This window comes from Zosterops lateralis (genome assembly GCF_965231275.1).
Source record: "Zosterops lateralis genome assembly, chromosome: Z".
Taxonomy (NCBI): domain Eukaryota; kingdom Metazoa; phylum Chordata; class Aves; order Passeriformes; family Zosteropidae; genus Zosterops; species Zosterops lateralis.
This window is the reverse complement of record NC_139800.1, coordinates 70,070,512-70,090,005: the sequence shown is the minus strand read 5'-3', so window position 1 is coordinate 70,090,005 and position 19,494 is coordinate 70,070,512. Positions and strand designations below refer to the sequence as shown.

The 19,494-nt window shown below is 36.0% G+C and overlaps 1 protein-coding gene across 1 annotated transcript in view; it reads right to left on the bottom strand.

The window, feature by feature from the left end:
- ST8SIA4 (ST8 alpha-N-acetyl-neuraminide alpha-2,8-sialyltransferase 4) overlaps positions 1-19,494 on the bottom strand; it is a 53,862-nt gene that overhangs the window by 11,048 nt on the left and 23,320 nt on the right. The window contains exon 4 of the mRNA XM_083883532.1: positions 16,151-16,444. Within this exon, the coding sequence (XP_083739658.1) occupies positions 16,151-16,444 (294 nt within the window). The remainder of the gene's footprint in view (positions 1-16,150; positions 16,445-19,494) is intronic.

Genomic DNA, 19,494 nt, shown 5'->3' with positions numbered 1-19,494 from the left:
CACTGCTAAGACTACAAGCTATAAAGGTATCTCTTAAATAGCCACTTTTATGTTCTTGGACCCAACATCTGTTTTCTAAAGAAGGTGTTAGGGCAAATATATTCCTCAATTTCAATGAACAAGTCCTTTTCTTATGCTTTCTTGTCTTCACTGGAATTAATCACACCAATGATAGTAACAACCCTTCATTTTACCCTCTCAATTTATGTAAATGTTTTAATTAAAAATGCACTATTTGTCTTTTTCTTATTGAGGTATGCTTTGTGCAGGATGCTGCACAAGGAATCTAAAGTGTGAAAGTATTAAAGTGTGAACAACAACACAGAAAATGTGACAGCCAGCACAAAAGCACTGCTGAGTGTTTGCATTTATTTGAAAGTTCTCAGTGTACAATATCTTCAAAGAGCATACATAAAAAACCTCTTTCATTAAAGAAAATAAAGGACTTTATGAAGAGCTGAAACTCCATCAGAGCTCTACCCAAAAAGTCAGGATTCTGTCCTGCTCTGATTTGCCTCTTCAGTAGTTAGAAATGTTCTCTCTGATACGTCACACTACAGGACAACAAGGGAAAATAAAGGCTACTTACTTACGTTTCTAGTGAAACTTGTGATTTTGAGTATCTATCAATATATTTTTAGAATTATTTAAGTGCTGAGGAATCCATTTACATGAAAAAGAGACGTGAAGCTTTGCCAGTAAATATGGTTAGTCTTCTACTGCATAGACTGAAGCATCTACCCTTGCTTCAGAGCCATCAAAGTCATCAACTGACACTCCAGCACAGCACATGCCTCTGTTAAAAAGCGATGCTCACTCAACTCATGCACAAAACCATTTTCAAGAGTGAAACATAGCTTAGTTTTAGAAGATGTCATCTATAAATCATTTGAGATTACAGTTCCACTAAATGTGCACACAGACACACAGCAAAGCTGCAGCAAAAGAGACCTAGCGTACAGGCTTAGAAAGTCAGGAAGGAAACTTCCAGAGAAAAAGTTTCCCTTTCACGACAGATCAGCTCCTTACTGAAATATGATGGAAAGAGATAGATCTTCCAGTGAGGTGTTCTATGTCTATCTTATTTCTGTGACGTATTTGGACAATAACATATGCCTACTGTACAGATAATCCAGCAAAATATGGAATTCTATGAAATATTGAATCACAGAATTGATTCACTTGGGAAAGACCTTTAAAGATCAATTAGTCCTCGCCCCCTGTTCTTAGCATGGACATATTTCACTAGACCAGGCTGCTCAAAGCTCCATCCAACCTGGCCTTGAGCAATTCCAGTGATGGGACATCCACAACCTCCCTCAACAACTTGTTCCAGTGTCTCAACACACGCATGATGAAACATTTCTGCCTTCTGTCTAAGCCAAACCTACTTCTTTCAGCTCTAAAGCACTGTCCTTTGCCCTGTCTTGGATAGACGGGTATAAAGTCTTTCCCTCCCTCTCCAGCTTTCTTGTAGGCTCCCTTCAGGTACTGGAGGGCCACAAGAAGGTCTCCCTGAAACGCTCTCTTCTGCAGGCTCAGCAAGCCCAGCTCTCTCTGCCCTTCTTCAGAGGAGGGATGCTCCAGCTGTCTGATCATTTCTGTACCCACTTCAGCAGGTCCCTGCCTTCTTTCTGCAAGACCCCAGGTGGGGTTTCAGCAGAGCAAAATTGGGCAGATTGAACTTCCTCAATTTACTGGCCATGCTCCTTTTGATGCTGCTCAGGATACAATTGGCTTTCTGGCCTGTGAGCATTATTTCTAGGTCATACACATGTGAAGACATGTTAATGTTTCCTTCACATTAAGGAATCCTAATCTCTCAAGAAATATTTTCTGAATTTTTTAAAATCAATTTGTAGCCATAAACTAGAATCCACTAGTGATGAACAACAAGACGGCAACAATTTTTCTTTTACTCCCCACACAGACATTATAAATTAATGAACTACCTTCACAATTACAAAATGAAGGTCAATGTGCCAGTGTGCAATTTCAAATCGATCTGGTTTTGATTAATACAGACTGAACCCATATCAAGTGAGCTGTTTTTATACACTTGTTGAAAATTGCTAGCATTTCTGAGCTTTTTTTTCCCCCTTTACAATTCCAACAGTTAAGATGACTACTTACTATTTTGTATATTTTTATCTTCCATGGAACAATTTAAAAGTACAGAAATATTAAGGACTAAGATAAAACCTTAAAAATATTGGAGAACATTTGAACAGCGTGACTGGTAGATGTAAAAATGGTGATCAAGAACCATACATATGACTTTATGAGGATTTGAAACGTCAGATAGGAGATGATTTTAAATGGTACATAAACTGTCAAATCTAAGCAAAATACAATGTCTGTAGGAACATGCAGTAGCAATGATAAAACACAAAAGATAAAGTATCTGATAAATTAGGAAGAAGTAGAACCATCAAGTTGAATATCAAATCTAAGAAACTATTTTCCATAATTTTATAGTCCTCCTTTCTCCTTTATTTCACTCTTCCTGCATGAAACCTAAGAAGATAAACTATTTACCTATAACGCACAGCTGCAAAAGAAAATACAGTGGCTGGAAAAGTTCTGTGGGACTGCCATTCTTGGAAAGCACACCTGGCCCAATTCTAAGAAAACACTTTTAAGTAAAAATAATGGAATTATATTTTAAATTAAGAGAGCCACAAATGGTTTCAGAGGGCGACAGTGGCTTTTTCTCCTCTCCTATAGGTTGAAAATATTACTTATTTTCTTCTCTAGAAAGGGTACTGGCATTAGTTTGGATTAAACAGAAGCAATGAAGCAAAGGGACAATTCATAATCAGATTGAAGACGGCACAACCATGTTTTATTGGTTTTAAAAACTAAGTTTTCTACTGAGTAAAGTAAGATTACCTACCACTATTCCACAAACTTATGTAAAGGTGGAAGAAATAAGCATGGAAGTAGGAAAAAGTGTCAGACAAAACAACCCCCAAATGTGCAGTGTACAGAAAAGCTCCATTATTTCTAACAGCAATATGAGAAGGCAGTCACAGGAAAGAGATATTTTCAGATTTTAGGACATTTGTAGCCTAAGCTTATATTTTGACTCAAGTTTGTGCTAGGTCTGTTTTAGAAGCAGAGTCCTCCACTGAAGAAAAGGTTTGGCTGTGAGTGGTAACAACTGCTAGAATGAATTCCTCTGCTCTCCACTCATCTTCTAGGGCTCCTTTTCCATCTAGGGGTGACACAGGAGACATGGCTGCTGTTCCCTACCACTGGAACATTTTATGGACCTAGAGGTTGATTCAGACCAGCTGTGATGGGTGATAGGCTGCCCTGGCAGGGATTTTGGCTGTGGCATCAGGAAGGTTGAAATCAGCAGCCATCCTCAAGCTGAAAGACAGTAACACAAGGCCATTCTGTGGTCTCTTCTATTTCTGGAGCTAAACTGAGAATCTGAACTCAAGAGTATACCCCACCTGGCCCACAGGGACAACTCTAACAGGTAGAGAGCAGGCACAATGATAAATAAACAGCCTATTTTCTATCAGCCATATTCCCTTCCTGAAAGTGCCCTTATACTTCTCAGAGTACTGAAGCCTCAAGAGTATTGAAACCTCAAAAAGACTACTGAAGCAGTCCCCTGACAGGAAACCTTGATAATGGCTTAGGTCAGCAAAGGTACTGCAGCCAAGAAATGAATTTGACCCACGTTCTGCACAGTAATTTACCAACAGTAACATACAGAACCAATGCCATTGGGTAAGTAAAATGTTCACATTGATCTTGAATTTATGTGCTTTGTCAAACTGTGTCCTGGGGTTCTGACTTTTTCTGGGAATTGGTGAGAGCATAACAAAAAATACCTCTTATTTAATTAAAAATTACCACTAAAAAAATCTATCTCCCACGCCAAAGACAGGCAAATGGAGTGAAAGAGGAATTTGGTTTGTAAAAAGAATGTAACTGATTGGATGAAACTCTTCAATTATATTATAAGTGAAAGCTTGTTGTTTGGGAAACCCATGTCAAATTAAGAACATGGAAAAATCCTCTCTTGGAATGACGATACAACAAACTGATTTAAAAGATAGCAGATGAAAAAAGAACTATGCAACTTTAGTGTAAAGTTGTTAACAGTAATGTGTTACACTGATGAGTGACTGGGGACATTGCTAAGTGCTTTGAAACATACAGGTAACTTCAGATTAAATTCATAAAATATGGATTTCAAAAAAATTACATTAATTCTTAATATTTTATGAAATAGTATTCATTACATAAGGTATCAATTCTTCATATTTTATGAAGGCATTACAACAACTTATAATTGATTAGCATTTTTCCTATGAAAATTTGAAATAAATATTACTGGAGGGGTGTAATTAAAATTAATAACTTGCCCTAATTCTAGCTTTCACCATTACATCTACTCTTTCCTACTGAGTGAATATCTGTTCTTATGCTAATGGCCGATGAATACATTTCCGTGTAATTTTTTCTGTAACAGAAAAAAATTCTCTTACTATTTTTTCTCTTTTCAAAACAATGCAAATACAGTCATGTTCAGAAGAAAAATCTAATATATGAAGAATAAGAATAAAATACAGTGTCCATTATGCATAGGAGGGAATTAGGAAGACGATAATGGAAGGGCCCACTCAAATTGTTAAATTCTGCCTTTGTCACTTCAGAATACTTTATGTATCATTTTCTTAAAACTTACATCATTTGTTAAATCTACCCTAAAAAAGAAAAACGTTAGTAGGCAGAGTGTTGAATTTCGATTCTGGGTCCAATCCTAACAAAACAGTGATAAATGTAGGCAAAAGAAAACAACTCCATTTTAAGTAGGGCTACAAAAGGAAGTATGTTTTAGAGTTAGTTGCTTTTAAAGAGTGGCAACTTGGGCTTTTTTTCGTCCCTGCTATGGAATATTACATTAAATGTCCCTGAAACGGGAAAATTTAGAAAGATGATCCCAGGATGAGTACTCTGCCCTCATCTGAAAGCATTTCAGTAATGTCACTGATTCTGAAACTAATGTTGAAAAGTACAGCCTTTGAATTTAAGAACATGTTTAGGATGCTCTTTGCTCATTGGATTATAAACAGTTTTAAACTGCTGTTACCTTGTGCCCAGCTGCTCTTTAAAGCTTAAGTCAATAATGCCTAACATCAGGTCTGTGATGCTCAGTGATGCATGTTCAGTGCTATACTACTTGTTAGACTAACTTCAGTTATATATAAAAAAAATCAGGTCTCTTTGATTTAATCAATACAAATGGAAGTCTCCTATTTAGAGATTATTAAAAAAATATGCATTACAGGACCTTAAATTTGATCAGTGCAATGAACCAGAGCAGATTAATCAGATACAAAAGCTACTGATTTTACTCTGTCTTGGAGTGATTTACCATGATCCTCTACTTTATGCCCAAAAATTGTGATTGTATCTTTAAGGCCCAGGACTGGGTGTGTGCAGGACTGGGGAGGGGGAACTTTATGGAGTTTTGGTGGGCATTTTTGAAGAGTCATTGCCCAGGTGTTCCATGGCATTGTGCAGTTCAGCTCTGCTTGGCTAGCTTGGTTTCTTTGGCCCAGCCTGAAAGCTCTTCCCTTCCCTGGCTTGGACAAGCTGCAGCAGAAATCTTTGATCTGCCTTGGGCTGAACTCAGCAGCTGCAGGTCTGAGAAGGGAGTGGGACTGTGGGGAGCAGGGCTCCCCCATTCCAGCCCCAAGCCTCAGGGAGCCAAGGGAGAGAAAGCCCACCAAGAGGCTCCAGACCAGGTTCTGTGCCTGCTGTGACTGCTGTGAGAGGAGGTCGATGCCAGAGAGCCACCAGGTTTTTGCCTCCTGCTGGAATTCCTCCATAGAAGCTCCACTTCCCTCAGAGTGAAAGCTGGTGCTATCTTGAACCATATGTTGGAAAGGGGTATTTTTCCAACACTTCTCCCATTTTTGGGGCATTTTTGGGTTTTCATTCCTCCGTGAGTGTGGGGCAGAACATGAGTTTTGACAGTTTGGTGTTGTTTTTCTTCCTTGCCTTGTAGGTATTTCGTTGTTAATAAACTTGGGGGGTTTTTTCCACTTTTTTCTATCAGTATTCATTTTCTACTGGTGCAGGGGGGGTGTTGAAACTAGAGAGGACTACTCATTACAGTGTATCCTCTCTCAAATTTGGCTCAAAAGTGAGTCATCATCATAAAACCCATGGTTCTCATTGAATTAAGCAATTGATAGAGATAAGGCTTCACACAAATAAAAGTAATACTACTTCAGTAAATGAAGGAGGCAGAAGTTACTCCTTAGGATCAAGATTACCCAAAATCTTTGACCAGCCAAAAGCATTCCCTGAAACATGTACAAGCATGTGTTGAAGAATAGGTTTGAGCAGAATCGATTTACCACATCACAGCTTAATGTGGAACTCCAAGTGGCAGATTGTCTTACAAAATTAATTAAATATGAAAACCACACTTAAACAATACAGAGGAGTCCACATGCCCAAGGACCAATGTCTTTAAAGAATGAATGAATGCTCACTGTTCACATCCTATTAAATTCTAGCTCATTGCAAACAATGCCTACCAAAAAACCCATTAAATAGCAATGAGATATGACTGGAGTTCTGCCAAACCCATCAAATGGTTTCACGAGGACATGCAATACACCAAAGAAAAAACAGTTTTCAGTCACTCCTGCAATCCATCAGAAACAAATATATGACACCTGTGTGTAAGGCTGCAGATACCACTACTGATTTTACAAGCAATAACTTCCCAAGAGAAATTCCTGTGATTTTCAAGTAAGAAGATTAATGGATGTTTTTACTCCACAAAGATTTTCTGTCTTTAGCTTGCTTTCTGATGTGACAGCCTTCTGCATCATCTTCTCTTTCGACTATATATGAGAGAAGCATTGAGAAAAATTACAAAAGATTTTGCTATTATTGGCTAGTATTAAAAAAAATAGAAATGTGTCCTCTGCATTGTACAATTTGCTTCATTTTCTTTACATGGGTTTCATGTACTTTAAATCTGCACTGCATCAACAGAGGCATACAGTAGGTAGGTATTTACTATTTTTCACTTTATTACTGCTGTTACATATCAAATAAAGAAAAACCGAATCCTGAACCAAATCATGTATCTACTTCATTAGACTGAAAGATTAAGACAAAGCAAAATCTAAAAAAAGAAAAAACAAGGTTGTGTAAATGCATTTAAAATTATTTTAAAAGTAAATAGTTCACACTTCATGGATTAAAGCCTTTTGAACAAAATCGTAGCTGTTTTACTGCTACTTAAAATGCTATCTTCACATATTGTGAGTGGCTTTACTAAGTTACCACCAACCATGTGACTAACAGTCATTTGAAATGAGATTCAGTCTGAATTCAAGCTACTCAACTTCAAGTCATCAATGCTATAAAGTGTGTTTACACACTGGCACATTTCCCAGATATTGTGCCCAAAACTTGCTTTGCATATTACCAACAAATTTATAGAATTTGAAAACAAAACCAGAAAGACAGATTTTCTGTTCTCTTTCACCTCTGTTTCAGAGAATGATCATCATACCAAAATAGCAATCTCATGATTCAACACAAGGAGATCTGAGGCATAATTTTGTGCTCCTCACCAGTCTTCATTATCCTCACTGATGAGAAGCCTACTGTTCTTTTAACAGATCAATTTGGAAAAGATGTTTGCTACTAACAACATCAGAGAGCTGACATTAACAAATGCATGAACCCACATCCTCTCAAACCTGTTCTTCTCTCCTGAATTCATCCAGTTCATTTTCCACAGCCAGCAAGCATCATCCCTCTGGATCTGCTCCCACAGTGAAACATCCCTGGGGGAAACCCACAGACTACAGCAAATCAACTCCTATTTGGACCCCCATGACAAATCCCTTGCAGGCAGCAGAAATCCCAACTGCCAGCAGTGATCTAGGGGGTCAAGCCTGCATTTTGTTTCGAGGGCCAGCATGCAGCAATACTCCTGCAGCAGGCTGAGCTGCCCTATCTGTTTGGCACTCATTTTCCCACAGCACAGCTCACAGCTGTGCTCCCAGGGCTCCACACACCCAGCACAGCTTCCAGTGGATGCCTTTCAGAGAGGAGAACACACTGCAGCATGTGGAGGGAGGGTTTCACTCCTTGATGTTCTCATTATGAGACCTCAGGATTTCTCTTTAGTGATTTTTCAATGACTGCTAGCTCTGCAAAGGAAGATAAAACTTAACACTGAGATTATTTTCTGAGATCTTTTTGTCTTTGAGAGCTGTGTTCTGTAAACCACTTTTTTCCTATTTTATTTCAATGTTCTGTCTATTATAGACTAACAGGTGAAAAAGGCAAGGCCCCACCTGTAAAGTTTGTGCCACACATGAATTTTTCTACTGCCTTGTTAGCCCATCTGTACGTTACATTTCATCTAAGGCTAAATAATTTGCTAGAAGCATAAGCTGTGCCACCTGTTGGTTTCAGTATGACTGTGAAACACCCACTAACTTCCCCTCTGCCAATTCTGCTAGTGAGTGTGCCCACACTTATACTAAAATGGAGAAAAAAAAAAAAAAAAAAAAAAAAAAAAAAAAAAAAAAAAAAAAAAAAGTCTTCTGAAACCATGGGCTGCACTTGTATTTTAGTAAGGCCCTATCTCAGATTCTTTTACAGGTCTTCTTTTCTTGCAAAACAACATGATTACTCATCTTCTTTGGAAAGTCCCCTGTATTCCAGAGGTAGACAAAGTACAAATAAATGTGAAATTAAGAAGCAAGTTCTAGTGATGACTTTTGCTAAGTCCATTTTCTTTGACTACTTCACTAAAGATATGATACAAAAATGCAAATTATGACACTCGCTTCTAAATGCAGACTAGAAAACATCAATAAGCTGTTTCCACAGTGCTCATGAGGTGTAGGAACTATACTATTTCTATACAGAAATATTGCTTAAAAACAAGTAAGAAATGAAAGTAATTATTTTTTACACATTACAGAAATAACTATTATTTTCCTATTTTTTCCTATGGCCTATTAATTAATCTGTTGAAGACAGAAGGACAGATCTCAGAACAGGACTTTAGCACAGCAGTGTTATAGTATTGGATTCATAATGTGAATCCAAACAGCACTAACCTCCCGCACATGTACAGATGTGTCCTCATGGCCACAAATGAGGATAAGGATAACAGTAACACACAAAAACAGGATTCACAGAAGCAACCTCTGCTGAAAGAGACACACAAGACAGAATGGAGAGGGACAGAGACTTCAGTCTGGAATGGGAAGGAAATGAGTACTGGTGAGAGACTTAAGTCTCATTCCATCTGAAACACATGCATTAATTACTAGCATCTACCTCAACTATAGTTTCCAACAGCAAAGGAGCTGAATCCAGATTTGTCACCTGATGAATCAGTTATTTTCTTTGAAAACATGTTCTGTTCTTAAAACATCACAGCAGGCATGTCAGCACTGACCTAACCCTCCCAAGGGTCTGAAATAGAGCAACGCTCACCCTTTTTCTCACTTTCTAATTCTTTGATGTAAACTGAAACAGGCTTCCCTTAGCCTTTGAAAAGCCTATACATGGCTTATGTACCAAATAAACAAACTCCTTTCCTCACATGGGGGCCTGACATGGCCCAGATGCACTCACTCCACTCCTCAGTGGGGTGAGAACAAGAAAAGCAAAACCAAGTAAAGTCAGGGATCAAGATAAAGATAGCTTTCTAGGTGAATGAAAGAGCTGCCTCCCACCTCTTCTTTTGCTACCTCAGCTGTATTGCTTGCTGAGCATGATGCTGGATGGCATCACATTTCCTTTGGTAATGGAAGTTTTAAGGCTGGGCAAGTGACATTCAGGCACAGCCACAACACTGGTGTGTTATTAGAACTTTTTACCCACAAATAGAACACACAGCGCCTACATTTTGGCAAAATGTTCAGGAGGAAGGTAGTAGCCATTGGTCTTAGCACTTGGCAATTCCAGACAAAAAATCCCCAGATGCTTTTCAGTGCTTCTGATCTGAAACACTTAAATCTCTCCCTGTATACCAACAAGAACTCAGAGATTTCAAACAAATCCATTAAAACATTCTTGAAGGAACTCATATGCATTAAAAAGCAAGGCTACAGAAGATACTAAGCCAAACTGCTCCTTCCTATACTGACACCACTTTTTATGTTTGCCAGTGTATTACTTCACTGAAGCACTGCTCATGTTAACAGCCCAATGGCCTGAACTGACCAGAGCAAAGGGCCAGACCATATAGTGCATATAGCTATAGTTTTGTTCACTTATTTCCACATCACCTCAGGAGTTAACTAAGCATTTGAAGAAACCTGTTACTGGGTCAATGCTTAATACAACCTCTCCTCATCACAGAAGCTCAGTACAATCAAAACTACAACCACACATCCTTAAAAACTCATGGAAGGCATTACCGACAAAACAAAAAGTAGCAGAATTTTTATTATTTTCTTGGAAACACCACTTCCAAAAAAAAAAAAGAAAAAAAAGAAGGAAACCTAACAGTTTTCTCATGCATACATGTTCCACCCAGAATCAACAGATAATTCATCTCATGTGTCCAAAAAATCCCAAGAGAAGCTATTCTCAATTCTGTTAATACCATATGGCCAACATTACTCTCTTGTGGATTCCAGTCCTGTTAATGGTTCATCAGAAACAGACTACAAGAAATGTTTCTAGTTTGCTTCTCAATTGCACAGCTACAGGAGTATGAAACGATGAAATGGGAGTTATTTTTATAGTTTTCCAAAACACATGTCTTATGTAAGGGAAAATAAATTAAAAAAACCCCACCTAAAACTGAAAAAAAAATCATAATAAATACCAAAATAGTTTTCAAATAAATATAAATTTGCAGATACACTGTATGAATAAACTATGTGTTGTTACTTATTCCCTGCGTAGCTCCTAAGAGTCATTAGCATTAGAGTGGTAGAAAACCTAAGCAACACAACTTGAAAATGGAAAATTTCATTCCTATTTTTTTTAATGACTAACTCTGTTGATCTCCACTAGTTGAAACCTGAAATTCAATCTGGGAAGAGTAAGTTTTAGAAGTGTTAGGTATATAAACATTGCTGATAGGAACAAAACAGTTGCCTCAGTAAGAGATGAAACAGTTTTCTCAAAACAAAAACTTACAGAAGTTTACTGTCAAAAGGTAAATAAGAATAAAAAAAACTGGATAAAAATATCCCTATTATCATGATAAACTTCTCTTGGCTTACCTGGTGGAATGGACCAGGCAGTGAAAAATATAAAAAAGCAGTTTAATGCATTGTCAATTCTGCTTTCATGTTCTCTACTTCTACTGTGTTCTCCTCCAATGAAAACTCTCTCAAAAGAATGATATACCTCTTCACAGACCTTGCTAAATCTTTCAGAAACGTGATAAAATAGGAGAACTTATGCAAAGGAAATAAAATCCCATCTTGTGAAACTTTAAGCTAGATCAGGACATATACTTAAGAGATGCAGGGGTGCTGCTGCTCTGGCAAGTAGCTCCTAGACTGAGAAGTCAACCCGGGAGTGTCTCTATTTCAAGAACAAGAACATCACTTCCTGCTCCCCACATAGGACAGGATACTGAGATGAGATGAACAACTTCACACACTAGATTAGGTTCTTAAAATCCAAACTGGCTTCCCATTTGTTTCTACAAGTTAAAGTGAGCTCCAAGGATACTTTACGCTAGGGCACAAGGGTACTATAAGGTAAAACATTTTTTTTAACATCGACATATATAAAAAACAGGATTGTACTCCACTGAAACATAGGTAGTGTGAATTTTTTTCCAGTATTTTGAATATTTATATACATGATGCAAAAGACACAGTCATTTTATATTTATAATTCTATTTTTAGCGTAATGGCCACTTTTTTTCCTCAGGTGATTTATTCACCCATGAATTCCAAAACACCTTTTCTTAATAAATATATTTTAGCAGTAAACTGAAAAGGGAAGTCTGTTAGCAGGAAGAAAATAAACAGAAGTTTGCAGAAGTTGGCAACACAGATTACCCACAGTACTTGTTTCTCAGCACTGAGCTGCTGGAAAACTACTTGATTTCTGCATGTTTCATTTTCTGAAAGTATTTTCACTGTAATTCCCAGAGTAAAGAACTCTGAAGATGTGGTAAAGCTGTGCAAAAGGTCACTACATCCAAAGAACAGCTGTTTGCTTTCACTAGTAAAGAAAAAAAAAAAAAAAACCCCCTCACTGAGAAATTACCATAAAAAGGCACAGCATACTCCTTACATAGGCAAAACTCAGATTTCAGTGGGAGTTCTGCCATGTTTAATGAGGGATAATACTGCTCTTTCACTGGCAGGATCAAGGAGGAAATAAGCAGAGCACAGGCAAATCCCACAGGATGTCCACACAATTGTTCTGTACCCAAAAGATGGGAAGGAATCTAATGTGAAGCAATTTTAGCGATAGTGCTGCTGCATGACTAATAGTTCAAAATATCAAGTTTCCTACTGGATAGCTTCAGTTAGAAGAGCAGCCAAGAAAACATTCTTACACATCAAGATGAGCGTGAGAACTTTGTTTTGTGGATTTAAGAGAGGAAATACAAGAAAAAAGCTTCTCAGAAAATGAGCGTATTTTAAATCTGTATTGCTTGTCAGGGCAAGGGGGTGGTGGTGTTCAGCCTCTTCAACAGATGTCTTCAAACATTCACCAGCAGAAGCACAGAAAAAAGAAAAAAGAAGAAAGAAAAAAGAAAAAAGAAAAAAGAAGAAAGAAGAAAGAAAAAAGAAGAAAGAAGAAAGAAGAAAGAAGAAAGAAGAAAGAAAAAAGAAAAAAGAAGAAAGAAAAAAGAAAAAAGAAAAAAGAAGAAAGAAGAAAGAAAAAAGAAAAAAGAAAAAAGAAAAAAGAAAAAAGAAAAAAGAAAAAAGAAAAAAGAAAAAAGAAAAAAGAAAAAAGAAAAAAGAAAAAAGAAAAAAGAAAAAAGAAAAAAGAAAAAAGAAAAAAGAAAAAAGAAAAAAGAAAAAAGAAAAAAGAAAAAAGAAAAAAGAAAAAAGAAAAAAGAGCTGTGCAAGGCTCTGGGAGCTGACCTCCACTTAATGTACCAACTACATGTTTAGTCTCAGGAACCCCCTCTAATCCCTCCATGGATCCACGAGGTGGAATCCATGGCAGAACATCCTGCTGATCCTACTTCTGAATTTGGTTGTCTGCCAGCACTAAAAGTAAACAATATGATCTGGACTCTAATCCCAGCAGGCTCAGCTCCTATTTGCCTACTGTTTAATCCATATTCAATTACATGTCTGCTACTGGGACAGGCCTCTATACAGACACTTTCCACACCTCAGAGAGTATAATTTCAGTTGGAAAATATTACTACAAATAATTCTCATTAAATAGTTCAGCATTAAATCTCAGCCTTCTTAATAAAAAAAGTTTCTGAAACTAGTCATTGAAGTTAATGAAAAAAAAGTTACGTGGCATGTTCATTACAATTACTTTATAATTAATCTTTTTGGCAGTGACATTAGAGAGCATGTAAATGCTTTTAATGTTTTAAAATTTGTAAATGCTTAAACGTTTTAAAAGTTAAGATGTTAATTTAAAGATCTTGAACCTTGTCATGTATTGATTGCCTTGTTTATTTTGTCAATATGTGCACAGTGACATTAAAAGTTCCATAAATTAGCTTTTAGAGACACTTTGGGAAAAAAATCATGCAGTAGCTCCCTAATCACTTTCAAGATCTAATACTCAAAACTTACTGATCAAGAAGTGAAAAAGCAAAATAGAGAAAAATTATCACAGGTAATCACTTGATCTAAATCTACTGAAGAAACAAATTTCAATACAACAGTGATTTATGACACTACTGATTTAAAAAGTAGTTATTGTGCTGGACTTTGTATGGATATGTATGTATATAGTCTGGTTTTAAAACCTAAAATCCTTCTGAGATTCTAGAGAATCATCCATCACTCACAGCAGTTTTATAAAGCACAAAATAAGCAAAACAGCAGTTTCTTTTTCCAATAGCACATTACCATTTTTTTAACCCAAAAAGTTCATAATGGATAGAAAAAAGTTTTAAAAATTATCTCAGAATGCAGTCATCTGATCAATAGAAACTCTGATCAACAGCAACTCTGAAACACTATGAACTGCTCATGAAGTTTTTTTCATTAAAAGAGAAGGAAGAATAGGAGTGAGAATTTCAGTGCAGTGCTGTGATTGTAGCCAAACTGACCTGTTACTAGATAAAACTCTAACATATTTTTATGCTGCATTAGAAATAAAGAATTTGGCCTCATTAGATCAGAAATATAAGAAACTTTATGTTCTTCCCTTAGAAAGTGCCTAGCACCACACGCTTTGAAGACTAATGAAGGTAAAAACTGACAGTGTGATAAACAGGAATACAAATGATAATTTCCAAATCTTGAGCCTGCAGCCTCCAGCATGGTATGTTCTCTATTTGTATTCAGCATGTCAGGTTGGAATCATGAACCTTATTGATTATTAGGTATTAAATGAACCAAAATTCATCATACACTCATATTTTAATAAAATTTTAGCTTCATTAAATCAAATTCAAATTTACTGTTAATATCAATTAATATCAATTAAATATCAAGTACTATCAATCTAAATTTACTGTTGAATTTAAACCACAGATTCAACAACTGGACAAATCTATGTATCAGATGACACTGCTAGATATAATCTAAAATACAGCTCAATCCAAATTTTTCAACAATTCAGATAGCAGAGCTTTTGCTGCCTCATTCAGAGAGACAGTGTAGGTACTAATAATTTTTTTAAGACAAAGTCCCCCAAAGGACCTTTAACTTGTCCAGCTTAAAGACTGCACGTTCTGAATTACCATTCACATTTGATAATTTTGCCCAGATTTAGCAAAAGGAAATTAAAACTGTTGTTTGTAAACTAGAAGCAATCTCAGACAGGTTTATATTCACATACAAACTATTGCACCTATGTACTACATTTTGAATACTTGATAATTCAACTCAATCATGGCCCAAAAATAGCTAAAGTCTAAATGTCTAACGAAACTGAGTAACTCAGTAAAAAAGTAAACGTTTTCTGAAGGATTTCCTAATTTCAAAGGCAATATATTATTTTTTCCACTGCCAGAAGTGCACCATAGAGGAGTGCAGTAGTTAATCTATGAGACATGGCAAAATAGCCTGAAGAACAACTTATGTCTAAGCTTTATTCTCACACTGCACTGGGATAACAGTTCAAACATCCTTTCTAAACTCATCTCTGCTGCTGTAACAGTAAGAACAGCTACATAATCAGTAACTCATGTACAAGTCAATAGCAGTACTTTAAGGCATCTTCCTAAACCCCACAAAGAGCACAATTCAATGAACTCCAGCAGATCACCATACTGTCATAATTTGATGTACAAATAAATGCATTACCATCATCTTTTGAATGATTTTCAGGCAGAGCCCTACTTGTAGTATGTAACAGTGACAAAGACATTGGAGCCTTCCTCTGACAGTTTTGTTTAATTATGGGATTAAAAAGAAAAATATCTGCTCAAAGCATGGATACATCTTTTTTATAATAAGTGGTTTCATTAACATTTTCAGTGATTCTGCTCAATATTTTGGAATTGCCCAAGCATCTGGAAAAAGATCACCTTTCAAAAGAAGAAAGATTGCTCCAAATCCTAGATATTTTATGAAGGAGCTCAGTACTTTCAGATCTGCCAGGCTTCATTACATGGAAGATTGCTTCCTTACCCTTATGCTATTCAGATGGTATTTTTTACCTTCACAGTTTCTTCCCAAAGAAGACATGAAGCACGTTATTTGTACACTGATTTCAGTCTATTTTTAAGAATAGCTTATCACTAAATGATGATACATTTTTGCACATCGAAGTGCAATTGGAAACGTTATTGTGCTAATGCATTTCAGCTGTTAGCAGCAGAGCTGGCTAAATGAGTGGCCAGCATTTATTATCAAACAAACTTTCCATAAATGCAATTCATTACATCAATAAGGGAAATATCGTGCTCCTTTCGACACTCATCTATTTTTCTGCCTGCTAGGAATTCTAGTTATGAGTTTCATTGTGCTGAGGACATACCAGTCTTTTCCGTACACTTACCCTCTGACAGCATGAATAAGTCTCAGTGATGGATAGGCGGTTCGCACTTTCAATTTATTCTTAAGGATTAATGCATTAACCCACTCCACATGCTTCTCTCCACCTTTGACCATGAAAGCTGGGATCCAAAGGACACTGTCATTCAGCATGGATAGTCTATGCACAAATTTTTCTCTGTCACTCTCATTCCGAAAGCCTCCAAATGCTCTTTGTACAACTGATGGGTTCATGGTAATAAAATCAGATTTAGTTCCAACATCGGCAGCAAACTCCACCACAGGAGCTAGATTGCACCTAAAGAGGAAGAAATTAATGGAAAAATGAAAATAAATATGAAACATTAACTCAGAAAAATGTGTGCATGAAGGGAAAGCTAAAAATGAACATGCAAGACCAATTCAATTTAATGTGAGAAAAAAATACCAGTGATAACAGGAGTGGTAACGCAAAGTATTTTACTCAAGCTGGAGAAGGATCAGACAAATTTTTAAAAACACTAAGTGTGCAGAATGCTGTGAGAAAAAAAAATCCTCTTTGGAACCATTTGGAACCCGTCTCATCGTGCTCTAGAATGCATCAAGATCTAAAGCAACACTTGTGAATAATATGCTTTCTTAAAGCTATTACCTTCTATTATGAATTTATCATCCTGTTATCAACAGCTCTCACACAAAGAAAGCCATGCTAGCAAAATAAGGCATAATTTATACTAGTTCATGCATTTTTATTTTACTCTACTTACAACACAGTAGTTAAATATTATTTATAAGCTAACTTTACCCCATCTTTAAAAGGGGTTTTGGTACTTTTGTTTCTGTATTATCACTGCAGTTGATAAGACGTTTAGAAATTTAGTATTTTTATTTTACTTAGAACTGTGATTTTTGGAAAAAAAGCATTAAAGTTTCAATTCTTTGTTCATATCTCATTCTCAAACCTTCTTTCATTTTGCAGTAGCTTTGTGCCTTTTTCCTAGGGTTGAAAAGCTCTCATTATGCCATTGTTAAGCAGATTTTTACCCCAATTATATAAACACATATGTATGTAGCAACACATACGTGCTTGAATGCAGGTGAGAAAATGTGATTCAGAAATTAGTTGTGATTTCAGCAACTAGTACGATCTAACTGAAACAAAACATCTCCACAACATCCTCCATGAATCAGCCTGTAGCTGTATGCCCCAAAAATGTATCATGACACAACAGTATTTTCATAACTTAACAGTCTGCTCTGTTGAGGCAAAGGATGGTAAGAAGCAGTGTTGGAACGGGCTCCTCCAAAATATTTGCATGTTACCACACTTGTAATATAAACAGTATTCCATTAATTCTGCAATTTTTCATCTACTAGTTTCTTCTAATGTCAGATGTCCAATGACATAAAAATACGTCAGCATTACTTAACATCAATTGATGACCTGATAATTACCCAGAAAATAATTTTCATTATGTCATTTTCAGGTTAAGAAGTGGTTCTATCTTCTTTGGAAAGACATTCTGAAGAATACTTTATAGTCATAAAGTAAATATATTCCTAGGAGAGAAGGAAGTCCAAGTTTCTGATAACATGTGGACAGATGTAGGCTAAGGAAATAGATTTACATTCTTCATTATCTTAATACATGTATTCCACAAACCATCTGCATGCATTTCAGGCTGCTAAGAGTGCTATCTTCTAGAAAACAGTAGTTAGGGCATGAGAAAAACTCCCACTTAATTTAATACTGGCTTTGTAAATTGTTTCTGAAAACCTTAATGCATGAACTTACAACCTGCCATTATAAAAAGTATTTTACAATCTAAAAATAAACATGATAAAATAATCAAACCAAGTACTTAAAACCAACCAATCAAATGCACTGAATTACTGCTGCTTTTGAAAATACCTCTTTTAAGGGCAGGCTGCACAACATAATGATGGATTTGTATAGTGGGTTTGTTTTAGTAGTCACATATAAGCACATGATGAAATATATTACTTAAAAATCTAAGATAGATCTTGACATTGCAAATCCTGCTCTGAGTCCACCTTGAGAAACAGATCACATAAATACCAACATCATCATGTTTATTAAGCTGTATGCCATGTGTATATATTATATGTCGTTACTGCTACATCAGTAACTCAAATCTGTATTTTAGAAAGCAGTAAGTATTTTAGTAAGCAGTATAAATTGTATCCTACTGCATATTCAGATTTTTCAAGTAGAACTTCAGAAAATAATGAGTAATCCTAATACACGCAGTAACAAAAGGACTGCAATGCCTAACCACCCTTATTGTAAAATTTCTTGCTTATAACTAGTGTGAATCTAACCTCTTTCACTTTAAAACTGTTTCACCTTGTCCTGGTGCAACAGGCCGGGCTAAGAAGTTTATCTCTGTATTTCTTTTATGATTCTAGGCTAATAAAACTGGCTATTGTGTATTTGTATATAGAGCTGAGTGCATGATTATAGCTTTTACTTTTTTAGGAGCTTTTATCTTAACCTCTAATACATCTTTATGCTATGTCACAGTTTCATAGTGTTGTTGGAATTTTGAAGTTTATTTTGTTTTATTTTAGAAGATGTCAATGACCTCCCACCATTTCTCATTATTCTTTCAAGAAAGCTTCACATCCAGAAGCAAACTTACATATACTAATATTCTTTCACATGAAATGAAGAAGCCTATTAACTGAACAACTTTTAAATAAACAAAGCAACAGTTGTATTTTTAAATTCTAGCTAATTTACCATAAGGCACAGAATTCCAAATATAATCACAGCAGAAGTGAAGCAGTGAGGTTGTTTCTGCATCAAAAGCTTTACCACTACATGCCTAGGGATTATTCACGGTAAATAAAACCATATTTTATTGGTTTTATTTAAGGAAGAATATTTAGAAGATTGAAATTTACTGAATTTCCTCTTTCTCACATGCCACATTATTAGTACCTTGTAACATATGCATGCATATGTACAAATTTTTTGCAACATACCATCCTTTCCATTCATCCTAAAAACAACTTCAGTGTTGTCTTCATATTAGCATGCAAGTAAGCAGGCTACAGGGTGAAAGCTGAGCAAGACAAACTTGCTATGCTACTGATACTGAGAATATAAGAAGAGCAATTAAGAGTCACATTGAGCACTGAAGATTGACTTAATTAAGCAAATAGGTGAAAATATAAGTACTGATAATATATCACGTTATAAAAAGGTTTGTAAATCTCCTAAATCTCCTTCTCCTGAGCTGTTTCCAGACAAAAAGATGGAATGAGCTTTCTCCCAGCAAAAAAAAAATAAAATTCTAAAATAATGATTTTCATGGGTTTTTTTTCTATAAAAATTTAGTTTCA